Source organism: Aphelocoma coerulescens, chromosome 4 (genome assembly GCF_041296385.1).
Source record: "Aphelocoma coerulescens isolate FSJ_1873_10779 chromosome 4, UR_Acoe_1.0, whole genome shotgun sequence".
Classification (NCBI taxonomy): domain Eukaryota; kingdom Metazoa; phylum Chordata; class Aves; order Passeriformes; family Corvidae; genus Aphelocoma; species Aphelocoma coerulescens.
In genome coordinates this window covers 72,577,972-72,604,448 of record NC_091017.1, presented here as the reverse complement: position 1 = coordinate 72,604,448, position 26,477 = coordinate 72,577,972, and the positions used below count along the sequence as shown (strand labels likewise).

Below are 26,477 nucleotides of genomic sequence, written 5' to 3'. Positions count from 1 at the left end.
ATAAATTCATTAACTTCTGGACCCATTTTTGTTGTTCTCTTTGTTTTGGTGTTTCAGACTAGTGTTCACTTTTGCTGCAGCCTTTCCCTCCAGTGAGGGCAGGCGCTGGAATCTCCTGGAAACAAGACCCTGCTAAGGAGAGCACCCTGGCAAGGAGTAAGATGCCCTGAGAGTTCAGCCCCTCAACTCCTGCTCATGCTTACCAGAGAGTCCAAAAGCTGTTCAGAGGAGGGGATGTGCATAAACATGCTTGAGATGTTCTTTACTAAGAACCCATCTGAGCAAATAGGATACAGCTTTTATGTTGGCCAGGAGTACATATCTAGTAATCATCATCATAAAGGCATCCTCATTCTTCATAGTATTTTATACCTAATAATTGGAGTTCTGTGCAGAATCATAGGGTTGGTAGCCTCCCTCCCCAGAGGCACTTGCAGCTTAAAAAGAAGCAGTGATATTTTAAAAGCTATATATATGTAAATCAGGCAGAGCACAGGGTGATGGATAGCTGTATTCTTGTTTAAATAAGTATCTCTGCTTTCACTAAAATGTCTTCAGCCTTCATGTGCAGTTTTCTCTAATAATAAATGTCTTTCTCTGGAGTTTTCACTGTTGTAATGGAATTAAATAGTTCTTCTATGATAAAGTTCACCCAGTGTTGAAATAGTTACCCTTCTGATACCTGGTTATTGACTGTTGTATAGAAGGGAAACTAGTTTACTTTAGTCCAGTACTATTTTTTTAAAGCGGGAATTATAAAATCCAGGTGGTACTTCCTGGTTTGTACTGTGCTCCCCCCTTGAGTGGATAATTGTTGCTGATACTTAATGGAGTGAGTTCTCCTCCTTGAGACATTTGAGACTTTTTCAGTACAGTTGTAGAACTAAATGAAAGGTTCATGTAAATCAGTCTTCCTGCCCAACCTCAGGTATTGTGTATTTGTAATCAAGTGATTTAGGCAAAGTTATAACAATGCACAGGAGGCTGGAAAGTCTGTGCTAAGAATTAGGGTTTGATCAAAGCATGGAAATAATCTGTGTGCAGGGTCGGGTTCTCCTTAGTTCTGCAATACTGGCAGGAAAGTATTGCAACCCCTGTTCCAGTTTGAAAGCTGAAAGTGTGAAATGAAGAGAGACGTTAGTGTTGTAAAGAGGGTAATTAAGGAGTTAGAATTCCTTTTTAGTTTATATACAATTCAGAAAACGTTTGCCATGGTGCTGAATACTGTGTCATTTTGAGGGGGAGTGTGTGGTAACAGATTTCTTGCTTCTGCTTTTTCTGCACCTGCAAAATCAAGTGGCACTATTTCTCTAAAATTGTGTATTTACATTTAGTCAATTTTATATGTAAATTTTATAAGTGAGGCGCTTTGTAGCAGCCTCTTAAATCTTAATCCTGTTTTGGGAACTGAGAAAGACAATGTTTCTGTATGGTCTGCAGCCTGTACTTTGAATTGCAGAATACTTTCAGAAAGCTATTCAGGATTGGGGTCTTAATGAGGATTTTTTTGACTGGAACATGAGATACTTACTACGAATGCTAAACTGGTTCCTGTCCATCCAAGATGAGGCAGACGAAGGAGTACTCCTGACTGGCCTGTGTAGAAGAGCTGTACTAGTTCTGATTAATCCTCTGATACTCCTTTCTTCTGTTTCCTTAGTCCTAGCTAAGGAAGAAGCACCAAGAGTAGGCACCACCAGAAAAAATAGGAAAGTATGATTGGATTAAAAAAAAACCTGTGTGGCATGTGGGGTTTTTAAAGGTTTATTGCCTAATTGTGTCTTAGTATTTTTGTGGTTATCAGTCTGCATGATTAAGACTTCTAACTACGTCTAATCAAATGCAAAAGCTGTTTCTGTCTCTACAAAAGGATTTCTTAATGCCTTTTTTATATTGTTCCTTAACTTTCTATCGAGTCAACAGAGAAGAAAATCCTATTTATTGGTGCCATTTAAATGTAATTGTTAGTTCTGAAAGAAACTCTTTTAATTTAAAATGTTCTCCTCTGTTTTCTGGATACATACTGTCTTATTTAATAGAGAAGGCTGCCAAGCTTTGACTTCTTTTGGCAACAGCGAATCAAATTAGCATTTCTGTTAAATAGAACCTTTTTCATTTTAAATTTTCAAAAGCAGTGTAGAAATTCTCTTTTTATTTAAGAGTTTTGTCTGCCTCGGCAGCAATCGCAGTCTTTTTGCTCATAGTAGAGGGCTGCTATACTAACACCTGATTGATACATACTGGGATTCTCTCACCAGCTCATGGGCTTGTAACAAATGCTGCCCTTATGCTTCTTTAATTTTTTTTTTTTTTTGTAATGAAGCTTAAACTATAAAAAGCTAACAAATGAGATTAAACCAGTGATTTGTTTCTGCTTAGCAGATCCAGTCCTTTTTTGATGTAAAAGAAAATGCTTTTGCTTTAATTTGGTGTAAAAGCAAATGCTGCTCATTAAGAGGGCACATAGCTCAAATAAGGTTGAGGGGGTATATGGAGATGTTATTGTTTGTAACTTAAATGGAATTGTCTTTCCACTCAGCAGCTGTATGGAATGCAGGCAAGATAATTAATATGACTGCATTATATGTCAAGCTACTTACACAGATGAGTTAATGGGCAAGAGGTATTTATATGGTCACCTTATCATGCACAGGGGAGTAATGCACTTTTCTTCCACTTGAGCATATAATCAGAAAAACTTCAGACCAGCAAAAAGATTCTCCTGTTCTTGTAGGAATACTTTAAAAATACTGTTGTGGAATAGGTTGGCATTCTTTCAGTCCATTTGCCAACACATTGGTAAAATACATTAATTTTTTTTATCCCTGAGGGTATGGCAAGAGTCCATTAAAGTCCAATCTCAGTGTTCTGTAAACTTTTAGCTGTCTGAATTCTGAGCTCAGTCTGACTTACCTGGATTTGATACCACTAGAGCTGTGGGAGGCCCTTTATTCTTTTGGTGATAAATGGTTTTGTTGCTATGATCATACAACCTATAAAATGAATGTTAATGTTTTGGTTTTAAAGTTCAAGTAATGAGAGAAAGATTTAGTAAAAGCCGCAAGTTCTGCTGCACTTCAGAAATACATGTGGCTTGTTTAAGTTTCTGTAAATAACCATTCTGATAACCCTAACATGATTTACTCCACTTTTCCAATACTATTAGTCTTCCTGTATTTATAAGGAAAAACTGGCTAATGAAATGTAAGATGTGAATGTGATATAGCTGATGCTAGTTCTAGTTTTCAGCTTTGTCTCACGGAAGGTAGAACTTCTAAGACTGAGTATATTCAGCTGTTCTGACAGCTGACAATGCCATCTTATTTCTGAGAGTGATTTTGTTCACTAGAGCTGTGGTAATATTTGTGATATTAAGCATGTCAGTTGCATAAAAATCTGCAAGATTCTAGGTATAATCTTTAATATTTTTCTTTTTTTTTTTTTTGTTCTAGTTCTGTTATGTAACTAGACTCAGAGAGCTGTTGTCACTATCAGAACATTTCAGTCCATGGAAATATCCTGTAATGTCTTTTTACAGTGAACAATTCTAAAAACCAGAAGTCTTGAGAACAAAGTCTTTTGTATCTCTGTATTCCAGCTAAGTTGAAGAATTGCTGTGTAAAGTATGAGTACAATTTAACAAGACCTTCTTTCCTTTTTTGTTTTTTGAAGGACTTGGTAAATATTGAGATGTTTTTAACTGCTAAAGAAGTGGAAGAGTCATTGGAGAGACAAGAGACTATGACTTGCTTGGCTTGGTGTCATGACAACAAATCCAGACTCAGAAAAATGAAGGTATGAAAATGCAACATGTTCACATTTTGCTTAAACTATTTTCTAAACTACTTGGATGCTGGATGTGGTTAATTTGTTTTAAACTACAGGTCTTGAATAAGGTCTTGTATAAAACTAAGGAGAGTAGGTATAAAAATCTTCTTTAAAAGCATAGGTAGTTGGAGCTAAACAGGCTCAGAAATGTCAAACCTGGAACTGAGTGATAGGTCATCTGGATTCAGTGTTGTCTCAACAAACTATGCTCAAGTAAAATACAATACTCAGTTTGGTTTGGTGTAATTTGTAAACAAATAAATGCAGAAATAGGTAGTGTCTTGATGCCTGTAAACTTACATTTATAACTCTCTACATCCTGGTGAGACTATAATTCAGTTTATATGTGAAGGTGTCTTACAAATGACATTAATTGGTAATTTAAGAGAAATTTCATGCAGATTTTAGTCTTAGTAATTTTTAACTGTTGAATATAAGAAGATAAAACTTTAGAGTAAAGAACTAACTTGCTGTGAGAAAATACTAGTGAAATGTGTTTTTTTCAAAAACAAAAGCTGGAATCCAATCAAGTAATAAACACAGAAAGTCTTCCCCAAGCCATTGAGTACCATGAGCTGAACATGCTGTGTATTTGTTGCTACGCAGTCAGTTTAAATTTCCTTGTCTCCTAAATTATGCATTTCAAAACATGCTGTAATCTTTTATAGGGCTTGCAGAAATCTGTTTTTAACTGATATTAACAAAAATCCCTGCCTCCCTCAAAGATGTTTGTGTCTTACCTTTTAAACTAAGCACTTTCTTTAACCAAAAATGTTTGAGTGCACTTAACAATAAGCAAAGAGTGACATTCTCTGTCACTCAGGGGCACCAAACTGAGAACGAGCCAAAGATGGGATGCAGAAGTAAATCGGCCAGTGATTACTCTCGAGAAAATGATGATCTTGTTATGGAAACCATTAAAGGAAAATCAGAATTGGTATGTAAACCACATTGCATAATGATACTGCTAAAAAATCCCCCTCGTGTAATCTTAAAATGTTAAGTAATGTAAGAGATACGATCTGAACGTTTTACTTTTTCATCACCAATTTTCAACAAGCAATAAGTAAGGGAAAAATCTTTCCCAATCCTCTTTTTGAAAAATGAACTACAACAAAAATCTATTTCTGCGAGCCCTACGCTTTTTTCTTTTTCTTTTTTGTTTCTTTTTGAATCAAACAAAAACCAAAGCTAAGGCTGTGAGAGATCAGAGTTGGAAGAAGATAAATTACTGCGCTTCTTTTTGATACACAAACATTTCTTCTGCTTCTAGTTGCTTAGCTACTCATCAGTGTTAATGCTCTAAAATCCCAGCCACCACCTACCTGAATGCAAGCCTTATCTAAAATCTGAAGTGTTTGGTGGCCTAGGAAGGCAGTCATGTAATCTTTACAGATGTGAGTGATCTGAAATGTTGTGAAGAGCTGCTGTGGGATTTTTAAAAGGTATACAGTGTTGGAATGCATCATCTGATTGTCTAGGACTCTCTGCTTTAGTTACACTTTTCTGCAGAACCCATAGGGCCATTGGCTTGCACCTTAATTGAAAATTCATGTGTTTGTCATGTAGGTTTTGCTATGGAAACGTCTTAGCAAAATAGGAAGCCCTGGGATTCAGTATCATTAACCATTAAAAAGCTTGATCAGATTTTTAGTGGAAGCAAACTTCTTTAAAATTCTAGATGAGGGATTTGTCTAGATTTGGATAACAAGGTGCTTTAAAATAGTCCTATTGAAAATCTCAGTATCATTTTCTGCTAAATCTGGGCTTGAATACAGAAGAATGCATAGTTGGAAAATAATTTTTTCTGTTCCTTAAACAAGTAAGTTTTAACATATGACAGAATGCATCATTTTTATGTTAAAATGGCCTATGTTTTAAATCTTAAATAAGCAATTGTTGCAATTTGTGCATTAGTCACCCCAGGCAGCTAACTGATAGAAATTTGGAGTTGCTCAAATTCCTACTGAAGTCACTGAGGAATTTTGATATGACTATGCTGATGGACAATAAACAAAAGGCAACTATTCATTAGAAACATGGGGAAAGAAAAAAACGCTCAGCAAGTGGAGCAGAGGAACTCAGGGAGTAAAAATCCTTTACATAATTCAGAGCACTTTGGGTTTTCATTATTTTTGTAAGGTAATAAAACAGTTGACTGTGTCCCTATAAAGAAGGATAGTGATTTGTTCTTTTACGGGAGGGGGAGAATCTTTTTATTTTTAATTCCACATATTCAAAGTTTTTTTATAGATTTTGTGAACTGGTGATGGAATTTGATTTAAAGGGACACTGTCAACTTCGTTAGGCTTCAAATTTTACCTTTTTCCAAAAACAGGTAAATGCCACTTGGTTTTCTTGTTTGAGACTTGTTTCCAGCATGGCTTTTAGATGTTTGACAAGAAGAGTGGGATAGAAGCTTGAAGAAAGGGAGGGAGGGCATTGCAGCAACTTGAACTTTGTGCTGGTTTTTTTTTAATATTGGGGTTTTTCAAAAGATATTCAAAGGCTTGCTTCTTCCTTGGAGTCTTCTGGGTAGACCTGTCTAAATTATCACATAGCCCCAAACTACTGTTGAGTCTACTACTTTAAATTGTAAGAAAGTAAAAAGAAACCACCTATTACTCTCATTTGTGTCTCAGGTAACAATGCTTTCAGTCATTAGGAAAAAGTTCATCCCTGCTGAAGGGAGGCAAGAGGAGGAGGATTTTGTTTGCTTTTAGGGATTTCTTTGCTGATTTTGTCTGTAAAGTCAGCATTTCAGCTTTTTTTGCATGAATGCCTAAAAGCAAGCAAACAAGGTTGCATGTTATTAACACTTTTTTTTGTTGTGCACACACAGTTGTTAACAAACCACGCGGTGCAACTTTGGCACCATCTAAGACCCTGTCTTGTCTTTAATCTCAGAGCTGTCTGGAGTTCAGCCTAAGGATTCAGGAGTTCATTGAACTCATTCGACAGAACAAGAGACTGGATGCTGTGAGGTATGAAATTAGGATGCTTTCCAAACAATTTTCTTAACAAGATGGTATTATGCTTCATTAGAAACATGTGACTATTGTTTCAACACCCAGAAGCCCTGTAAAGTGTGTGAAGGGTCTCGCCTGGTATTGTCATTAGTCTTGGGATTTAAGATGGGCTTGAATTTGTTTTAAAGGCAAAGTGCCATTACACAGATGTGCCTTTTTAAAGAATTGATGTTGTCACTGAAACTCTGCATCTTTCTATTCTTCAAAATCAAGTTTTAGAAAATTAACCTGTTTTCAAAAGCAAATGGATTTTCTGGTGGCATATAATATATAAATATATATTCACCCTTAACTAGTTTTCAAGAGGTACAGCTAGCTTCTCATGGCAATTCATTACAGTTTTAATCATCAAAAATACTAAAAGGTTAATGAAACCTTCATCTAAAGCTTTAACATTTCTATTTTGACTGAATTCTCTTCTGCTTTCCTATCTTCATTAAACTTTTTATTCTGCAAGTTACCTGCAAGACCGGGTTCACCCCCTGTATTGATGCCTAATTTAGAGTTCTGTGTGGTCATGGGTGAGAGAGGGATGAGCTGTGTTAGGTTTTCCTCACTCCCTTCCTCTGGCTCCAAATTAAGAAACCAACTCAATATCCATTTTCACCTCTTCTGAGGTAGTTCAGTGGGGACTGCAGGGGGAAAGTAACAATCCCCAGTGGGGCTGTGAATCAGTAACAGAAGTGGAGTCACACCTCAGCACTGCCTGTCTTCAACCACAATACAGATTTTCTGACAATACTTTTTGTATCAGCGCATGAATCAATTTATACATCTGAGTTAATGGTCCTGATTTAAGGCAAAATAATGTTCCAGGGTAACACAGGAAACTAGTCCTGCTGAAATAAGTAGAATTTTGATACTGGGACAAAGAAATGTGTTGATAATTTGATAAGCAGTGACCTTGCCAGTACCAAAGTACAGTGCAGCTGGCAGAGCTAATGGAGCTTCCATGTGCACAAGGGAGGGAGAACTCACAGCGAGTTCTTTTTTTGTAAGAATATTTAAACCTAAAGAGAGGTGAGAAGTTCATGGCCAGACCTGAAGCTTTGCTGATACATCCTGATGACAACACTGTTGCCACATAATATTTCTATGTTAAGGAAGTTGCAAGTTCTGCTGCCTTTAAACCCAAACTGGGTACTTCAGAAATTGAAACTTACATTTGTGGCAGAGCTGATATTTTGGTCAGAGCAGCACAGATGTACAGAAAAGTATCATAACATATGCACAGACTGAAAATATTCTAGCATATTCCCAAGTGTAGATGGAAAGCTCTCCTGCAGGGCAAAGTTTTAGGGTTAATTTCAGGTTTTATTTTTAATTTCATTCAAAGCATGGCTTGCTTTGAGCTAACTAATATCATTCCTACTTTGCCCTACTTGCACTTAAATTGTCTTTGCTCTGGTCCCAGCCAATGCAAATGTGCAATCTGATAAACTCCAGCTAATTTTAATGTTAATAATTAAAACCAAACATAATAATTAAAAACAAAACCTACAAGCTAGCATTTAGATATGTGCACTTACCCTTTGATAGAATTATCAAATCCTAAGGAATTGTCAAGTACTTAAGAAAAGGATGAAAGAGACTCAACTCCATTGTCTGTCTTCTGAAGCCCATGGTGCTCTTTATACCAAATGAATACTGTGCCTTTAGCTTTATTCTCAGTTTGTTTCTTTGCCAAGTGTGCAGTCATGCATCTTAACAATGAGTAGTCCATGCTCTAAAAACTATTTTCTTTGAGCTACAGCTTCCTTATGTAGCTTGGAAACCAGAGGGCAGGCACAGAGCTGAAATAAGGAAATAGGCTGAGAACTGGGACAAAGCAGATAAGGTCCTTCTGTATTTTATTGTTACTGGATATTTGTTTCCCTCTCATCCCTCTTCCACATCAGAAGTGGTAAAATTTGCAAGCTGTCAGCCCTCAAGAGGACACAGCATGCTTTGTGTGGAATAACCTGTATTCCTGAAGTCTCTGAGCTTTACAACTTAGAGCTCCTGTCTGTATTGCAAACAAGACATCCCTATTATCCCAGTTGAGTGTTGGTAAGGGTGAAGTGTGCATATTCCATATAATATTCCATATACCTGCTGAAATTCAGGGTTGACATACATTTTATACTTGGCAATTATAACCTGCCAGTCGTGGCAATGCTGCTTTAACTTCATAACCAATTGTAAAAGGAAAAGGAGCTATGGAAGTCTTTCTGTATCTTAATTTACTCCTTTCTAGCAGGATGAGTTTGATTATTCTATACATTCGGACTTCAACTTTCTTTCCATAATGTGGCTTAAAAAATGTAAGGTTTTACCATTGTGTTCTACTTTGTTTCAAAGTAAATAAGTAATGAATAAGGGAATACATTTTGGGGAGGTGTGGCATAAATCTCATTGCTTCTAGCAAACCCTTGCAACTTGTGGTTTTATTAGCTTGCTTCTGTTAAGTGCCTGCAGCAGGATTCTTTCAGTATTGTGTCCATGGTGCAATAAATAGGTCAGGCATCCATTAGAAAGCAGAGAAAGAGGCTGTTTACCAAGGAGTTTCCTGTATGAGTGGAACTGGGGGAACTGACATTTTGTTGAAACGCAGCTGGTGTTTAAATAAGTTTGAAAGCTTCTGCTGCCTGCTGAGAACCTCTGAAGTGACATTGCTTTTACATTAAAATTGATGTGCACTTTAAAATTACACATCTTATTAAATAAGTGTTTGAATTTGTGTAGCTTTTTAGAATGAGTACAAACAGACTTTCCTCTAAGGTACCTTATCACAGTAGCCTTGAAAATGCAAGTTTCAAGAATGTAAAAAACTGTTCTTGAATAGAAAATCTATTAAGCTTAAATATAACACAAAGTTTTTGCTAATATCATTAGCCTTTAACTCTCAGTCTCTAGGGTTTTTTGTCAAATTTGTACCTACTACAGTAACAATGAATGACTGATGACACCAATTTCACACTTAAGGAGCTCTCACTAATTTCATTCTGGGAAATCTGACAGGATTCTGATATTTTGCTCTTATGCAATGCCAGGGACACACAAAGTTCTCAGCTAAAAGCTCAACAAAACATCATGTGCACTTCTTGTTCTAGGACTACAAAGGACGAAAAGGAGTAAATAAGAGCTGATGGTGGGCAAAGTTAGGAGAAAATGGCTACAGTCTATCTTTTTAGTCAACTTCTCTCCTACAAGGATGAATGAACACTATTTTTTTGGTGGGGTAGGGTTGAACAGGGGTATAAAAATAATAAAACTTTTGAGCACTTTGAATATAAATTCTGCAGATTGTCATAAGGGTCTGAGATAGAGGCATTCAGGCATTGGCCAAAAAACTGAGTAGAAACAAGTCCGTTCTTGATAACACCTTATATTTGTGTTCAATTATTGCTACTGCCCAATAAATATGTTAATTTTTATATTCAGGCATATGTAGATATATAAGCTGTACATTGGAAATGTGTATCCTTTTGTAACAATTTAATGTACTATTAGTGAACTGTAGGTCCTCAAGTCTTTGTAAATATTTGTCAAGTACAGTATCTCAGCTGTACCTGTGTGGGCTGGAGGGACACACAAAAGATGATGGACTTTGTCCTCACAGAGTTTACAGAATCATTCTGGGATTCACAAAACAGAATTTTCTGCCTATTACTTAGATGTGTCCCAGGAATTTAGTTAGTGGCTTCAGGGAAGGGTCTATTGTCAGGATTTTAAAAATACTATCTAGAAAAATATAGCTCCCTGCTTTAGCTATAGTAACTCGTATGTGCTAACAGTGGTAAAGACATTGCAATTAAACATTGTAATGTTCACATAGACCTCCAGGAGCATAACACCACTTGCACAGAGGTGGAAATAGCTGAATGACAAGGAAAGGGGTGAATAATGGCATGAGAGCAAATAAGGTGTTACTTCACTGTTGTGTATTCCCAAGTAACTTACAGTACTGTGTCTTGCTTCCCAATCTAAAAAAGATTTGAGTGCTATGAATTAATGAACTTGCTTCACCTTTGAAAGATATCTTGCTCCATTTTAATTTTTCAGTGTTGGCTTTCAGTGGATAAAGTTTAGCCATAGCATGCAGACCTTGTGGGAAGCCTTCCTTGTTTTTATTTAAAGAACACAGGAGGGAGGGAAAGTCAGGAGATGAAGGCTAACCTTGGAAAACCTAACTCATTCTGGCTGAACCCAAAACAGTTGCCACATCCCAGTGTGTTCAGTATTTTGCAAGTGATGGAAGGCTGATGGCCTGGCAGGGAGGAGAACCTCAATATTGACCAGGCTGGTGAAAAGTGAAGTGTCACTTCTGTTTTACAATCACAGAACGTAACTGCACTCTAATCAGTTCTTTTGAGAAGATTTTTTTTCCCCTTTTATCTCTCATGCATGCACAGATAGCAATTTAACTGGTATATCTGAATTTTTTGGTTTGCCTAATCTTTGTTTTCAAAAGCTCTTGATTTCATCTGCAGCTCTCCACTGTTATTTTAGCTTTCTTCCAGTGTGTCCAGGCTGTCTCTTCTCTCAGGCCAGAGAGTTTGTGCTTCTGCCCTCCTAACAGTAATCACCTGGGGAACAATGTTTACATTCCTGAATAGCTCACCCAGCATAGGAAATTGGGTGGAAACAGTCTGTCCTACATAACTTCCATTGCTTCCTGGCTTGGGTGGGAGAGGAAGTGGGAGTACTGAAACACTGCTAAAGAGACTGTTCTCATGGTATTGATGACCTCAGTGCAGTAGTCAAATTCAGAATTGGAGAAAGAAACAACTTACCTAGGTTTTCTTATTCAAGCCATGGGCATATTGAAAATATTGTCTATTCCTAAAAGTAATTTAGGAATTAGTAAAAGACTCTTCGAAAGTTAAAAAAGAGCAAACTCTTACTAGAGTACTTGAGAGATGGCTTGGTATCTTCTCCGTAATAAAAACTGTGCAGAAGTCACAGCATAGGGAAAACTTTCCTTCACTTAGCAATGCCAAATATTCAGTATAATGCTGGTTCCATACCCAGCCCACTGTGCTACATCTGTGCACCACTGAGAACCGGAGCTTTTAGCAGAAATGCTGAACTAATCATGCAGCTTAAAGGCTGAAGGGTTTTCCTGCACACTTACAGTCCAGCTTGAGAATTACTGATCTTGGGAAGACTAGACTGGGGAAACTTTCATATAGGGTTTTTAAGTAGTTGAATATCCTTATAATCTGGTAATAATTTTGTGGTTTCGTACTATTTCCTGAAAAATATTAAAATTTGTATTTTTGATTTAAATGTTTCTAGTAATACAATAATACTATTTCAAATATCCAAGCTTTCAGCCATGTGTGTGTCCCTTACCATCTGTATGTGTTAAAGTATAAAACTTTATACTATAGTTCTAATTAATGTTTTTTTCTTGGCTAAAAAATGTGCTCTTAACAAAGTGTTTTCTGTTACATTGCCCTACAATTTCTTGTACTCTGCACAGTCTTCTAGCCTATACACCTGCTCCCAAAAAATCATTTATTCAAAATAAACATTGTCCCAAATGTCAGTGTAAACAAGGCAGATACTTGGACACGCTTGATGTAATGGGTCTGGAACAGCTGATACTCAGACTGCCTTTATCTCACTTGTGAGTGTACGCCAGAGGAGTGTCATAAACTGAGCCTGCATGAGCAGAGACATTTCTTCTAATAATCATGGTTGTTTGAGTTCTAGGTGAGGCAAGACTTCACACTACTGTAAAAAGATTCTGGTTTCTAAGAAATTGCAATGTAAAAATGCTAATTCTTAGCCATTCTTGCATTCCCATTTGCAGGATGTGTTTTTTCAAGTCCTTTAAATGTACATAGAGTACTCTTGGAGTTCACATATTGAGAGCAGAATCCAGAGGTTTTCTCAAAAATCTTCCATAATTAAGTACATTTACTTGATTTGGAAACAAGGCTGTCTAATAAAGTATCAATTCTCTATTTCAGACATGCAAGAAAGCACTTCAGTCAGGCTGAGGGAAGCCAGCTGGATGAGGTTCGACAGGTGATGGGAATGTTGGCCTTTCCTTCAGACACTCATATCTCTCCCTATAAGGTAACATGCTGCTTGAAATTCAGTGCTACAACACAGTATTAAAACAGATGTTTCAGTTCTTTTTTCACCACAGGAAAATGCATTGATAATATCAAGATAAATGGTTTTTTTTTAATTTTACTTCCTAAATTCCACCTTTGTAAGAGTTCTTAATTTTAGTAACCAGTCCTTGTACATTAATCCAGAAAGTATTTATATTGTTTCAGTGGAATTGTAATAGTAACATGGATTCACACTGAGCTAGGCTTACCATAAGCCCAGCACTAGAGATCTGTGGGGCTGGAAGCACAATAATTGAATATACAGCAAGAGGCAGAAGATGGGGAAGTACAAAGAAAAACAAAAAGAATCTTGTTCAACATACAAAACTGTAGCTTTAATACACCAGCAGCAGTTCTTAATTCTACTTCTCACATTACTGTTGTTGCAGTGATTGGCATGAAGAAAGGAAAGATGATTTGAGTGATCTGAAAGCAGTATTTTTGGTCCCTAAAATAAGTGTTCATTTATTTAGATTATGCGAACTAATGTGGATATTAGTGGTAATATCTACATCTAAATTTAAATAAAGCAAAATTCATAGGTAGCTACTGTTTCTACAGTCTGAGTTCTGTGGTCATGTGCTAATTCACTTCTTTTTAACTTGGCTTTGGAGGCAGAAGGTAGAGAAGAGTTGAGTTGTCAAAGCAAGACAAGAATTCCATGAAATGCCAAGCCATTATGTGGCAGTGCCAGTATAAACACATTTTCTAAATGTGATGATGAAATCATGGTTTAACAAAACAAACACACAAAAAAACCCTGAAATGAACAACCCGCAGAATTAATATGAATTTCTTTGCTCATCCCAGAGTCCTAGAAGGATCCTGGTATTTTACATTCTTGATTTGATCTGAGTTATAAGCATAAATGATAGATGTGTAAGAAGACTGGGTGTAAGATAGAGCTTATCATTATTTTAGTAGTTTGAAAGAAACAGACAGGAAATAAAAATCCTGTCTTTTATTCTAAGGGCTAGTTTGGGTGGAGTGTTTTAATGAGGGAGAACAAGGAGAAAAGGCTAGGATTGTTTCACGTGCAACCATACAGTGAGAACAAATTCCCTGATACTTATGGATATGACTTAAGACATTCTAGTTTATGGAAGTTAAGTTTTGAATTCTCTAATAATTACCTACTTCAACACAATCACAGAGCATGTTTTGAGTTACCTTTAGTATCTTCACTATGAGTTCTGTGCATAAATGGCTTCCTAAAATGCCTTTAAGTGCATTCTTCTTAAATCTGTGACAAAGTTTGAGATCCTATCTCTAAGCAACTGATTTTTATTAATCCAAGGAAAAAAGCATCTTCTGTAACCAATGAACAGAACTTTCTCCGGCTTTTTCTCTTTCAGGACTTTAAGGAAAATGTTTACTACTGTGGCAAAACAAGCTACTTTCTTTTGATATCCCTTGAACAATCTTATGTCACTGTGCCTTCCATTAGACCAGATTTCTTGGAGCCCAATCCAACCTGTGCTTGAACCAGAGAATCATTGAATTGTTAAGGTTGGAAAAGGTCTCTGAGATCATGCAGTCCAACCATCAACCCAGCACCACCACTAAATCATGTCCTCATCTGCTGTGTCCACATGGTTTTCTCCAGGCTAAGCACCCCCAGCTCCCTCAGCTGCTCGTCATCACACTTGTGCTCCAGACCCTTCCCCAGCTCTGTGCCCTTCTCTGGACTCACTCCAGCCCCTCAGTGTCCTTCTTCTTGTGAGGGGCCTGAAACTTAACACAGGACTTGAGGTGTGACCTCAGCAGTGCCAGGTTCTAGGGATGGGACATGCATGGCCTCTCTGGGCAGCCTGGTCCAGTATCTCACCACCCTGACAGCAAAGAACTTCTTGCTAATATCCAATCTAACCCTGCTTTCTTTCAGTTTGAAGCCATTCCCCTTGTCCTGTCATTCCGTAGCCTTGTCAAAAGTCCTTCTCCAGTTCTCATGCAGTACCTTTAGGTACTGGAAGGTGCTGTAAGGTGTCCCCAGATTGTTTCTCCTTGTTCCCTCAAAGCGTAGCATGCACAGTTGACAATATGATCAATGCAATACATTACAATATGTATAATATCTGTATGACAAATATTATATAAAGGTAAATAAATATTGTCACTCCTCATGACCAAAGTGCAGGTTATGGATACAAAGGATGAGAAAGAAAGGATTAGGTGTCTGCCTGTATAGATGACACTAGGTATATTTCCAAAGGATCTTAACTTCTTACATGACTCTTTCACAGCACTGCTTTTAGGGTCCAATATATCCATGACCTGTGGGTTTAGTTCTTACTTCCATGGAAAGAAAAATCCTGTCTTTAGTTACTATTCCCTGACTTTTAGGTAACACACACCATTACAGAATTTTGTCTCTGAGTAGTTTATGCAAGCTTTCTCTAACCTGGGGTTGTGCCAACTTCTTCAATTTGAAATCTTTTTACAAAATTCTGTAAATATTATATATTGCAAATGATTATCAGCAGAATTAGCCTGACATGATTTAAAAACACTTCTGACTTTTTGATGTTAATGGTTCGGAGGCTGTGGAGGAAATATTCCACAGTACTAATGTTGTTTCCTAAGTAGTCCAGTATTCTAGGAAACTAAATGGAAGAAGTAACCTCACCAGGATTTATATACCTTGATTAGAACATCTGGAGATTGGAGATTGAATATTGCTCCAGCTATTTTAAATAACACTTGATTTAATAAAGTAGTGTTAAAAGGTACTTTTTAAACATTATGCATCAGGGTGTCCACTTCTGTTTTGTGATGGGTTTGCTTGAGTGAGTTTTGCACAGTTTGCTACTCCCAGGCTTTTGCTCCCTGGGACAATTAGATTGAAAGCAACTTATAGTTGTGTTGTTTTTTAACAGGATCTCTTGGACCCTGCTCGATGGAGAATGCTGATCCAACAGTTTAGATATGATAACTACAGACTACATCAGCTGGGAAACAATTCTGTTTTTACTATAACACTCCAGGCAGGCCTTTCAGCTATAAAAACACCGTATCCTTCAATGCAGATATTACTGGGAGTGAAAAAAAGCCTTGTGGGGGTTTATTTTTGGCTTATGGATGCTTTTCAGAGAGTTTAAATAAGAAATGTGACACTTCAATATTTTTGCTCGAGTTGTTCAAATGGAGTATAAATTGGTCACTATTAAATTAAAGGGAGGTTATAATAAATAGCATTGTGGTTTGAAAAGAAGGCATGCCCAAACAAAAATTTTCAGGTAAAATGTAGCATTGTGTTTGGTTTGGCTGTCTTTTCACGTGTCTTAAATCAGTGAGTATGCCTGCAAGGGTTAGTGAGCTGGGTCACAATTACTGGTTTTTAAACACTGAAACACAAACTTACCTGCCAGGTTTTATGTGAATATTCAAAAATATCTGCATCCTTTGAAATTTTATTGGGTTTGCTGCACACTGTGTTGTGCTGGAGAAGGGCTGGTGCTGGAGTGCTACACCTCAGAAGCTTTACCTGTGCAGGCCGCCAGATACGTGTGGCTCTTTCTTGTTCCTAGAAACAAAGCAAACCCTTGATTCTTGTATGTACACATTAAACTTGAATGAAATATTCCTGTGCATTCTGTCACCTGGGCTCTGTTGGCACAGCTGACGATCTTTTAAGGTTTCCCATACAGTGGGAAATTAATTATGCTTTCACTGTGGCGATTGTTCCCTAACTTGCTGTTAACAGACAGTGTTATAAAGAGGATGGGAGCTCAAAAAACCCCGACTGCCCTGTGTGTAGCAAATCCCTGAACAAGCTGGCTCAGCCCCTGCCGATGGCACATTGTGCCAACTCCCGACTAGTCTGCAAGATTTCGGGGGATGTAATGAACGAAAATAATCCTCCTATGATGTTACCAAATGGATATGTCTATGGATACAATGTAAGTGTTGGGGTCAATGGCTTGCTGAAGGCTAAAATAGCAGTGGTTTAGAATAACTTGGTAGATCAAAATAAGAGCTTATAAACTCAGTCAGAAGCTAGAAAAATACCTCTTGCAGTAATGTTTTTTAAGGACTGTATATTTAGCTGCTTAAATTGGTCTTAATGAAGACATATTAATGGTCACATACCTAACTATGTGAATTTATAACATGAGATCAAAGGGCATTGGAAATCTTTCCCTCCAGAGAGCAATAATGTAGAATAAATAACTTCTGGGGGCAAAGATGTTTTGACCTCAGACCACAACATTTTTTTAAATTAAAAATTCATTTCCTAAACAGTTCAGCAATGCTTTGAGTTACTGTTGTGAATATTATCTTTTGGTTTCATTCTTTTTCAGTCTCTGCTTTCTATTCGTCAAGATGACAAAGTAATTTGCCCAAGAACCAAAGAAGTCTTCAACTTCTCACAAGCTGAGAAAGTCTACATCATGTAGGTCCGTAAAACACATGATGAAGTGCCGCTGGAATTTTGACACAGTGTATCTTGGCATACCCTGTAAAGGGGGGGGCCTTAATGTGTGGCAAAGAAGCAAAACCTGCCACCTTGGGGAGCAGACCTGTCGGTGGCATTATTGTTTCTTGCGACCAAAGATCAATGAGCAACAATAAACACTCTTGAAACGAGAAAAAAAAAAAAAAAAAAAAAAAAAGAAGAGAGGAATTATGACTTAAGTTTGTACTTGAATAAAAAACACAAAAACAAATTTTGATTGTTAAGGTTTTGTAACATAAGGTCAAAAATTGGACTCTTCTCAAAGAAAAGTACTTTCATCTTCTAAAGGATAGCTTTCTTTAAAGATGGACACTTGCACTGGGGGGAAAGTTACAACAGATTTGAAATGAAATCCATTTTTTTTCCCTCTTTTTCACAATTGTCCAAGACCCTTTTGTTATCAAAGATCTCAATACTACCAATGTATTCTCCTTTAAGTTCCTCTTTGCCTTCTTTATGATCCTCTGGTGAAGTCATCCTGAACATGAATGATATAACTTATTTCCATGGGAAGATATTTTTGATGTCTTTGACATAAGGTGGCTTCTCTGGAGGATCAAATAGAGACTGGTTTGAAGGAGTATGAAGTCTTTTTCCAAACCCAAATATTTTAAGGAGGTTGCATAAGTATCAAGAAGAACTCAGAACATTTCAGGCAAAATCCAATGCTTGTTTAAATGTTCTTTTTCCAGTCTACCATAGTGTTAAAGTCCTTCTAAAGTTATTAGTTATGTGCATAGGGTTCAATATGAAATCATTAGTGCTACTGCCTTATTTCTTGCTTTGAGAATGTACTCACATGACAATGAGCTGGTATTCTTAAGTGTTGGGCGAAGTTTCTGAAGATGCCTTGCAGGATGACTACATAATTCTAGGGTCTAAATAGTATTCATTACTGAAACTAATAGTTCAATTTTAACAACTGCAGAACACATCCTTATGACTTTTCAAAAGAATTAAACCATTGTAGTTTAAACAAAACCATATTGTAGAGGTTTGTATTTAGCGCTTATTTTTGCATGTTGATGTTGATTAGCTAATAAAAGATTGTAAATGTAAGACTGTTAATAAAAATTGTTTTCCATTTCTTGATTATATAAAATTAGAAAGCTGTTTTGTGTTAAATGTAAAAAAAATTAATTCTGACAGTGGCCTCTCTTAAAATGAGTGTAACTTCCAAGTGTTGGTTTTCAGTGTTCTGCAAGATTAAAAAGAAAAAAAAATGAAAAATAACACACACACACACACACACAAACAAAAAAACGAATCCAAAAAAATGCCAAAAAATCCCCCAGCAAACTGAAAAAATGCCCCACAACAGCCATAACTGTTGCTCTTCAGAGCATTTCAGTCAAATAAGTATTTTTGGTTTAAACTTTCCATATATGAACAGTATACTTGAGGATTTTTTCTGTCTCTTCCTAGAAGACTGCCTAATGTCCTAAAGCCTTCCTGTTAATAAAATGTTGTGGGTGATGTTAGGTGTGGGTTTTCATGCTTTAAAGAATGCTAACAAGGCATAGTCAGAGGACCACGACTTCTTTTCATGTTCAACACTTGAAGGTCACAGATATTGCTAAACTGATTGTACTAGCCACTGTGAAGCTGTAACTGCATGGGCTTTCCAGGGAGGTGTGTCTGAAAAGGTTCCATTTTCAGTAGGCATCATTATGGGTGCTTCAGAACAGGTTTGTCTGGACCACTGCAGTGCTGGCAGCGTGGCACAGGCCAGTGCTCATGCACTCACTGCTGGGTCTGTTCTCTGGGCATTTTCTGAAGTGGCAGATTTTAATGATTCCTTAGGACAAAAGCAACATGCCAAGAGTAGGTGGAGACAGATACTGAGAGAACTTATGTTAGTAACTGGGTGAATTTGCTATCAGTTATGCAGTGACTGGTCTCTTCCTTTCTCCTGGGGCAAGAGGTGGAGCACCCTCAAGTTAGAGGAGGAGAGGATGTCACCCTGAGGAGGGTGTTACTCAAACCCACGTGGAACAGCACCTCTTACCTCTTTGGGGCACTGTGTACAGCATCACTGTAGAAGGGCAAGCATACCTTGAGGATGGCAACCTCACTTTTCCCTACTTTACAGAAATCATAAAAGGCCCAAAGCAGGAAAGAAGTGGTAGATTTCTATTGGACCTGAGGGAATGTGTGGTAATTGCACAACAATTGTAGGGCATGGAAATTGCTGCTTTTCCTTCCCAGTTAGAGCTGTGGTTTCCTGAGATTTCAGCCTTGTTTGATTTCTGTGACCTGAGCAGAGTGGTGGAGAAACCCACACTCCCCAAAAAAACCTAGTTTGGGATGGGAGGAGAAGAGAACAACTGTCCTACAAGAAGGACCTCCATCTATGGAAGGTGTGATTCCAGAGGGCCAGGTGCCAACATGAGGACTCAGTCCCTGATGGTGTGTTCCAAGGGAGTGTTCCAGGAGTGTAGGGGAGCTTCAGCTGCTTGTTAGCTCTGATTGCTCACTTGGCAGACCTGCGGTCACACAACCCATTCTGGCTGCAGCGAGGCCTGTGTGCCACAGGCAGCTGGATCCTCCTGGCTGGTCCTTCTGAACTGCTGGGCTGCTCTCAGGCTTGCTCTGGCATGGCTTTGGAAGCTTCAGCTCTGTGAGGGTCAGAAACGGTGGCAAGCATGGATTGCTTTGGTGCAGCTTGGAGCTCTGGTTTGCATTCTGTGGCTGCTCGTGCAGCTTTGAGCTCCCGATCCAATAGAGGTGTTGGTTCACAGCTCATCTCACAGGTGGCCCCAGCCATCAAACCAGGTGCCTCAGTAAGCAAAAAATTATTTTAAACGGTAGAAACTCTCTAGTAAAGCAAAGACTCTTTCAAGATCTGGCTAAGCTGGAAATGAACAATATCCTTCACTGTGATGTTTTTTCAGTCTTGCCAGGCAGCTTAAGGAGGCTCTGGATTTTGGTTGTGGTGTTCCTGTTTGAAGGCTACAGTTTGTCCCAGTTGTGGTCAGGACAGGTTCCTCTGATTTCCAGTTCCACCAAGGATGAGAACTGCCTTAACCTTTCCTTCTGTTTGTTGTGGTCCAAAGCCCTACTCTAAATGCTGAAGATTTTCCACTCTTGCAGAAAAATACATACTGGTAGCTCTTAACGGTGCCATGGGGGGCCAGGGGAGGGGAGTACCTGTTTCAGCTTCCATGATCTTCCAGGCTGAGAAGGGTTCAAGACACTGAGGTCACAACACTTCCTAGGTAGGAAATAGCAAAGCTGATACCAAACTCAGACAAAACATTTTGCTAGAAGCTTTAAAGACTGATGGACTCGTATGGGTTTGGGGATTTCTTTAATATAAGCATGGCCTTTCCTACTCAGTAATAAAATTACTCCTTGGCAGAATAAAAAAAAAGTTATTTGGGACAGGAAGAATGATAAAATTACAGCTGGAAATCTGCCAAAAGGAAGCCTTTGAACATACTTAATGGACCACTAATTCAGAAAAAAAAAAAAAGAAAAAAATGAATACTCTGATTTGCTTTTTTTTTTTTCACCTTCAGGTAGCCTGAGCAGAGTGTGTTGGGAAACACACTAAACACTTCTATTGAGGATGCTTTGAGACCCACACTGAGACATTGTGCAGTGTGTGTCCTGTTGTGCAATAGAAGTCACTTGATACAAAAAAATGAGTATTTAAAATTCCTCTTTCCTGCTTTTTCATGTTCCATAGTGAGGTACTCTGAATTTGTTCTCCAAATAAAGCCCAGCCCAGATCCACATAATAGTTGATCAAGTCTGATCTTCCTCTGATCTCTGAACAGATAAACTGCCAGTAAGTTCCTCTAGTCACCGAATCTATAGCAACTCCTTGTTTGATGATGAGGGGGTCATATATTCACCAGGATCTCCCTGCCATTATGCTTTTCCAAAGATTCAGTGTCTGGTTGGTTCTGTAATATGCATCAGTCACTGAAAGGCAGCATTTTCTTAATTCAGTCATCTATTTTAAAGATAAGCGTTAGCTAAGCTCTGAGAGAAAGCTCAGCTTTCTCTTCATTTTATCAAGAGATGTAGGATGGGCAGAGCAGAACAGCAGAATTTCTTCTTATCTCTTTACTAACACATCCTCTTACAGCCAGGTAGGCTCTGTATGTAAAAGTATCTCTGGCACACAGTTGGGAAAAAAATTTGCCATGAAGGCCAGTGGAAGGGAGCAAGTTACAGCTCAGTTACTGCTGGATGTGAGGGCTGAAGATGTTTTTGGCACAGCAGCTGTGGAGCCAACACAAAGTAGTTCCAACTTAGAGCTGGCTTTTGTGAGAAGTTCAAGGTGTATCTGAGCTAGGCACTAAAAGAAAAAGTCCTGAGAGATCTGGTCCTAATCTCAGTACATGGGAGTTCTTAACATCAAAAACAAAATTAGTCCTCATTGCTAGCTGGCAACAAGTCAGTTTCACTGAGGAGCTCACAATTGTGAATCAGGTATTTCCAGCTACACCATAAAATCCTGCTATTTGATCATGTTACATTTATCAGAGATCTGTATCCTAAGCCAGAGGAAATCAGCTGTACAATAAGTAGCACCACAAGAACAATAGGAAATAGCAGAACAACAAGAAAGAGGAAGGGCTGCTGAACAAGAAAAGCTGTTTGGTTTGACTCATTAAAAATGAGATCAAGCGTCAGGGTAGAGCTAAGAAATGTTATCAGCCAGTTACCTTTCAATGAATTTAAAATAACTGAAGCTTTTAAAAGTGTAACTAAGAAGAGTTAAAATGGAAGTACTGTGGGATAGAGATCCAGATGTGATTACAAAAGTGCACCCAGCACCTTGCTGCTTGCTCCTAATAAAGATGGGAATGTGCGACATCGGTGGGTGGTGTGGAGAGGGAGATGCACTGAGAAAACCAGAAATAACTTAGCAACATGGAAGTGAAAAAAATTGTGCCTAGTTATAGAAACCAAGTGATCAGTCTCCTGGGACTGTTAATTGTTCAGATCTAATGGAAAGAAGCTGCTCTAGTATCCAGTCTGGGAATCACAACGCCTAGAATCAAAATGGTTTGTATTGGAAGTGACCTTGCAGATCATCTCATTCCAACACCCTGCCATGGGCAGGGACACCTTCCCCTAGACCAGGTTGCTCCAAGCCCCATCCAACCTGGCCTGGAGCCCGTCTAGGGATGGGGCAGCCACAGCTTCTCTGGGCAGCCTGTGCCAGAGCCTCCCCATCCTCACAGTAAAGAATTTCTTCCCTATATCCAATCTAACCCTGCCCTCTGCCAGTGTGAAGCCACGCCCCTTCTCCTGTCACTCCATGCCCTTGTCAAAAGTCCATCTCCAACTTTCTTGTAACCCCTTTAGGTTCTAGACGGTGCTGGACAGTCTCCCCAGAGCCTTCTGTAAGCTGAACACCCCCATCTGTCTCAGCCTGTTTTCACAGCAGAGGTGCTCCAGCCCTCTGATCACCTTTGTGGCCTCCTCTGGACTTGCTCCATGAGGTCCAGATCCTTCTGATGTTGGGGCTGCAGAGGGGTCTGGTGCTGCTGTGCTGGAAGCTGGAGCACAGCCCTGGGTATTCAGGTCATATCTTTTACACTGCAGCTGGAGCAGAGGAAGCACTGAGCTGTTCAGTTTTCCAAACTAAAATGGAAATCCAAAGCTGGTTAAGTGGGGATAACATCTGTACCTACTCCTTTGACCCTATTTCCTATCCCATAAGATTAAATTTTATGTTGTGCATTTAAGGAAATAGTTATACCTATCCCACAGAGCAAAGGGGAAAATTTTCCCAGGGAGATCATCTGCATTCCCAGCCAGGATTTTTTCCTGACAGAGCCAGAAGGAAAAATGAGGAGAAAAAGATTATAAGGTCTATTCACTTCAGGACAAAAAGATCTTTAACTAACTTAAATATTTTGTTCGCCACCCACGGAGGTTAAGCAGAATCATATAGACAAATTCCCCAAAAGGAAATAAATAGACAATAAACCAGTAGACAATTTCCTTTTTTTTCTTGGCAAACCACAGCAAGACAAATTGCTCAGAAGAGCCAGGAGCAGAGCTGTGGGAAGTTCTTCAGGGTGCCCATGCATGCTCCTTATGGAGATGTCTCCTCTTTCAAGTAGCAGCTTTAGGGACACAAACCAGAGAAATATTTTATTAAATACTGGAGGGGCCAGGGAGAAATTGATCTTAGAAAAGCTCAAGTTGTCCTGGATGCAGTCATTAAGGAAAATGTCATGTTAATTCCTGCCAGGAAGGGCATCATCCTGGCGTTGTGCTGTAATGCCCAGCTATCGCCTCTGCTGGAACCAGCTCTGTGCCCTGCTGGCAGAACTGCTCTGGGAGGGCAAAAATCCAACAGGCAGGGTTTGAACCCCTGGCTGCTTGTTGATGGCCCTTTTGAGGTGGCTCCTCGGTAGAAGCTGTTTTGATCAGTGGTGTGAGGGAAGAGGCTGTTTCTCCATGAGCATCATGACACAATTCTCTATTTTAAACTACTCACACTCCAGTCACTGTCTCATTGTCCTGCTCATATGTGCACAGGAGCTCATGAAATTATTTGATCCTATTTGTGGCCAAAAGGAACATCAGTTTAGAGGGCTGGCTTCCACCACAGGAAATGGAGAAGAATTCAGGCTGGGTGGTGGGGGATGCACGAGGAGAGCATCTCTATGGGTGGCTGCTGGAGCAACGGAAACAGCAACAGCGTCTAAAGCTGTCTGTGCCAGCTGCAGACACCTGAGCAGTGTGGGAGGTCTGCTATGGAGGGGAGGGTCACTCCCAGCTCCGATCAACTGAGGCCAGTGTCACATTCCTCTCTCAGGAGCATTACAGACTGCTTCCTGACTCTTTCCTGGAGTCATCATGAGGCTTGAGCCAAAAAGACAAGGAGTCTCTCCAGTTTGTAAACAGATCTTGCCCTCGGGGCATTTGCAACTTGCCCATCCTCTGGGTAGAGAAGGTGCCTGGAGCAGCTGTGCTGCCAACCTTTGTGAGTGGGAGCTGAGACACAGCCAGCTCCAGGAGGAACAACCCTGCAATGGGATGAATGCCATCGAATGAGTGATCCTATCTTGTTAGATGGTCAGACAGTGAAGAATAGATGAGAATTGATGTTGCTGATGCAAATCTGTTGGCTTTTCTTTTCCAGCAGCACTTTGCAAACGTTGATCTCAGATATACATACCCTTTGATGATCCAGGCTTTGTGGCATCTGTTTTCTTTGAATGTCACTGTCACATCCATTGCCAGCTATCTGGCTTCAGTGCTGCACTATCCTACTTGAAAAAACAGTGAATAAACAGGGTGCTGGTTTTATAGGACAGCTAATGATTCAGTTTAACTGCCAGGTACATAGTAAAGCCCAGAGGCCACAGCTGAATTGTTGTTTTGCTTCTTCAGTGAGTAACAGACCTTCTTTGACACACCTAATTTTTATAATAATTGGAAAGAATGTCACCTGCCCGGTTAAGAGAGAAATTATCCTACCCTTGGCCAAAACATATCCCCTGTGTCTATGGAACCTTCTTCTGAGGAGGTAAAATTAGTAATTCCTCACTGAAGTAAGATTAGTAGCTGCCACATCCAGAAATACCTCCCTTATTCTAAACCAGTTAGCAAAGGATAATGACTTTGCATTGGGAAACTATAAATAACATCACCTGTGATCTCTGTGTTTGAGGGTGTGAGACGCTGGAGTAAAATTTTATCTGAATAAAGTATTTGTCTTAATTCTTTCCTTCCACATCCTGGATTTCCAGGAACACCATGAAAAGAAATCAGTGCTGAAGAAGCCAAGAAGAATCCTTGGGCTAGTGAACCTAACACCGAACCTAACACTGACCCTCTGGGTGGCTATTTAAAAATTACTGCAAAGTAACACCTCAAGGTGTAGGTGAAGATCATGCTTAGGTGAAGAGATACTAAAAGGTCTGGGCTAAAACATGAAGTCTCATAGAACAAGTTTCTGGAATGTTCTAAAACTTTGTGCAAATCCCATTAAACGTACCAGTATGGATCAGTTCTGTTAAAATACCAAAGATTAAAAATGCATCCTCACAGTTTCATCTGCTCCAAGCAGTAAGAGGGGCTGCTCCCACCGTTAGAGGAACCTTCCTATAACCCTTCTCTGTCCTTAAGTAATTGAGTCTTGAACTTGGGAACATTCTCAAAAACTTCCAGTAGTCACTTTTAACTCAAGGATGCTTCAAGAGACATAATATCCTTTTTCTTACACTCTATTTGCAAAACACTCTCCCTCTGTGCTGTCCCCTCTCCAGGATCCACTGACAACTCCACAGCACAAGTAGCCAGGGTCCTGCTCTAACAGTTACTGTCTGAGTCACCAGGATTTTCATGTCCTGCCATCTCTGTTTTGTGTAAAAAGTCTTCTCTGTAATTTAATGCCTTCCAAAAGAGCCAGTGGCAACGGATCTCCAGTGTCCTGATTTTGGATGTCAAGTCTCAAAACTATTTACAATCCAGGGCTGTTTGGTTCGAGCACATCTGTCAGAAAAACTTCATCATGAGACAGAGAATCTGTTTCCTCACTGGTAAAATATGTGCCTGGTTTCCAGCTTGAATTCATCTTTTGTTTCTTGGGTTTTTCACTGCTATACTCAGAATCATTTAATGTGATATTTTTCCCTGAAGATAATTTTATTTTATTAATAAGTTACCTCATAATAATCAAAACTTACTTAAATCTTTACTAATAGGCACTATTGCAACTATTTCTTTTCTGCTGTTAGTTCTTGTACCCTTCCTATACGTCACGAAATTTTTTAAAGAACTTTATAAAATGCATATTATTTAGTATTTGCTCTGCTGTTTACACATTTTACAGAGCTTAAACTACTTAGTGCTTTTTGTTATTGCTCTGAAACTGTTTAACCCTGCTGTTCCAACAGTGTGATTCCATACAATATAGACATATTTGAAATTTGCTGGTGGTTCTGAAATAACAAGAACTGCTGCTTTTCTGAGCAGCAAATGCAGAATATAGATTGATGTTAAAATATTCCTGTGCAGTTCAAGATCTGTGATACTTTTTGAAGAGACAATGCAGTGTATTTCTGCATCAGATGA

At 38.9% G+C, this 26,477-nt stretch overlaps 1 protein-coding gene across 8 annotated transcripts in view; it reads left to right on the top strand.

The window, feature by feature from the left end:
- Positions 1-18,904, top strand: part of MAEA (macrophage erythroblast attacher, E3 ubiquitin ligase) — a 50,058-nt gene extending 31,154 nt beyond the window's left edge. For 6 of the 8 annotated variants that reach the window (XM_069014658.1, XM_069014657.1, XM_069014653.1 and 3 more), the window contains 7 exons: positions 3,673-3,795; positions 4,652-4,765; positions 6,736-6,812; positions 12,818-12,926; positions 15,844-15,977; positions 16,671-16,866; positions 17,269-18,904. In XM_069014658.1, the coding sequence (XP_068870759.1) occupies positions 3,673-3,795; positions 4,652-4,765; positions 6,736-6,812; positions 12,818-12,926; positions 15,844-15,977; positions 16,671-16,866; positions 17,269-17,364 (849 nt within the window). In that variant the 3' untranslated portion in view covers positions 17,365-18,904. The remainder of the gene's footprint in view (positions 1-3,672; positions 3,796-4,651; positions 4,766-6,735; positions 6,813-12,817; positions 12,927-15,843; positions 15,978-16,670; positions 16,867-17,268) is intronic. The other 2 variants (XM_069014654.1, XM_069014652.1) reach the window with 1 other exon arrangement.
- The last annotated feature ends 7,573 nt before the right edge of the window (positions 18,905-26,477 follow it).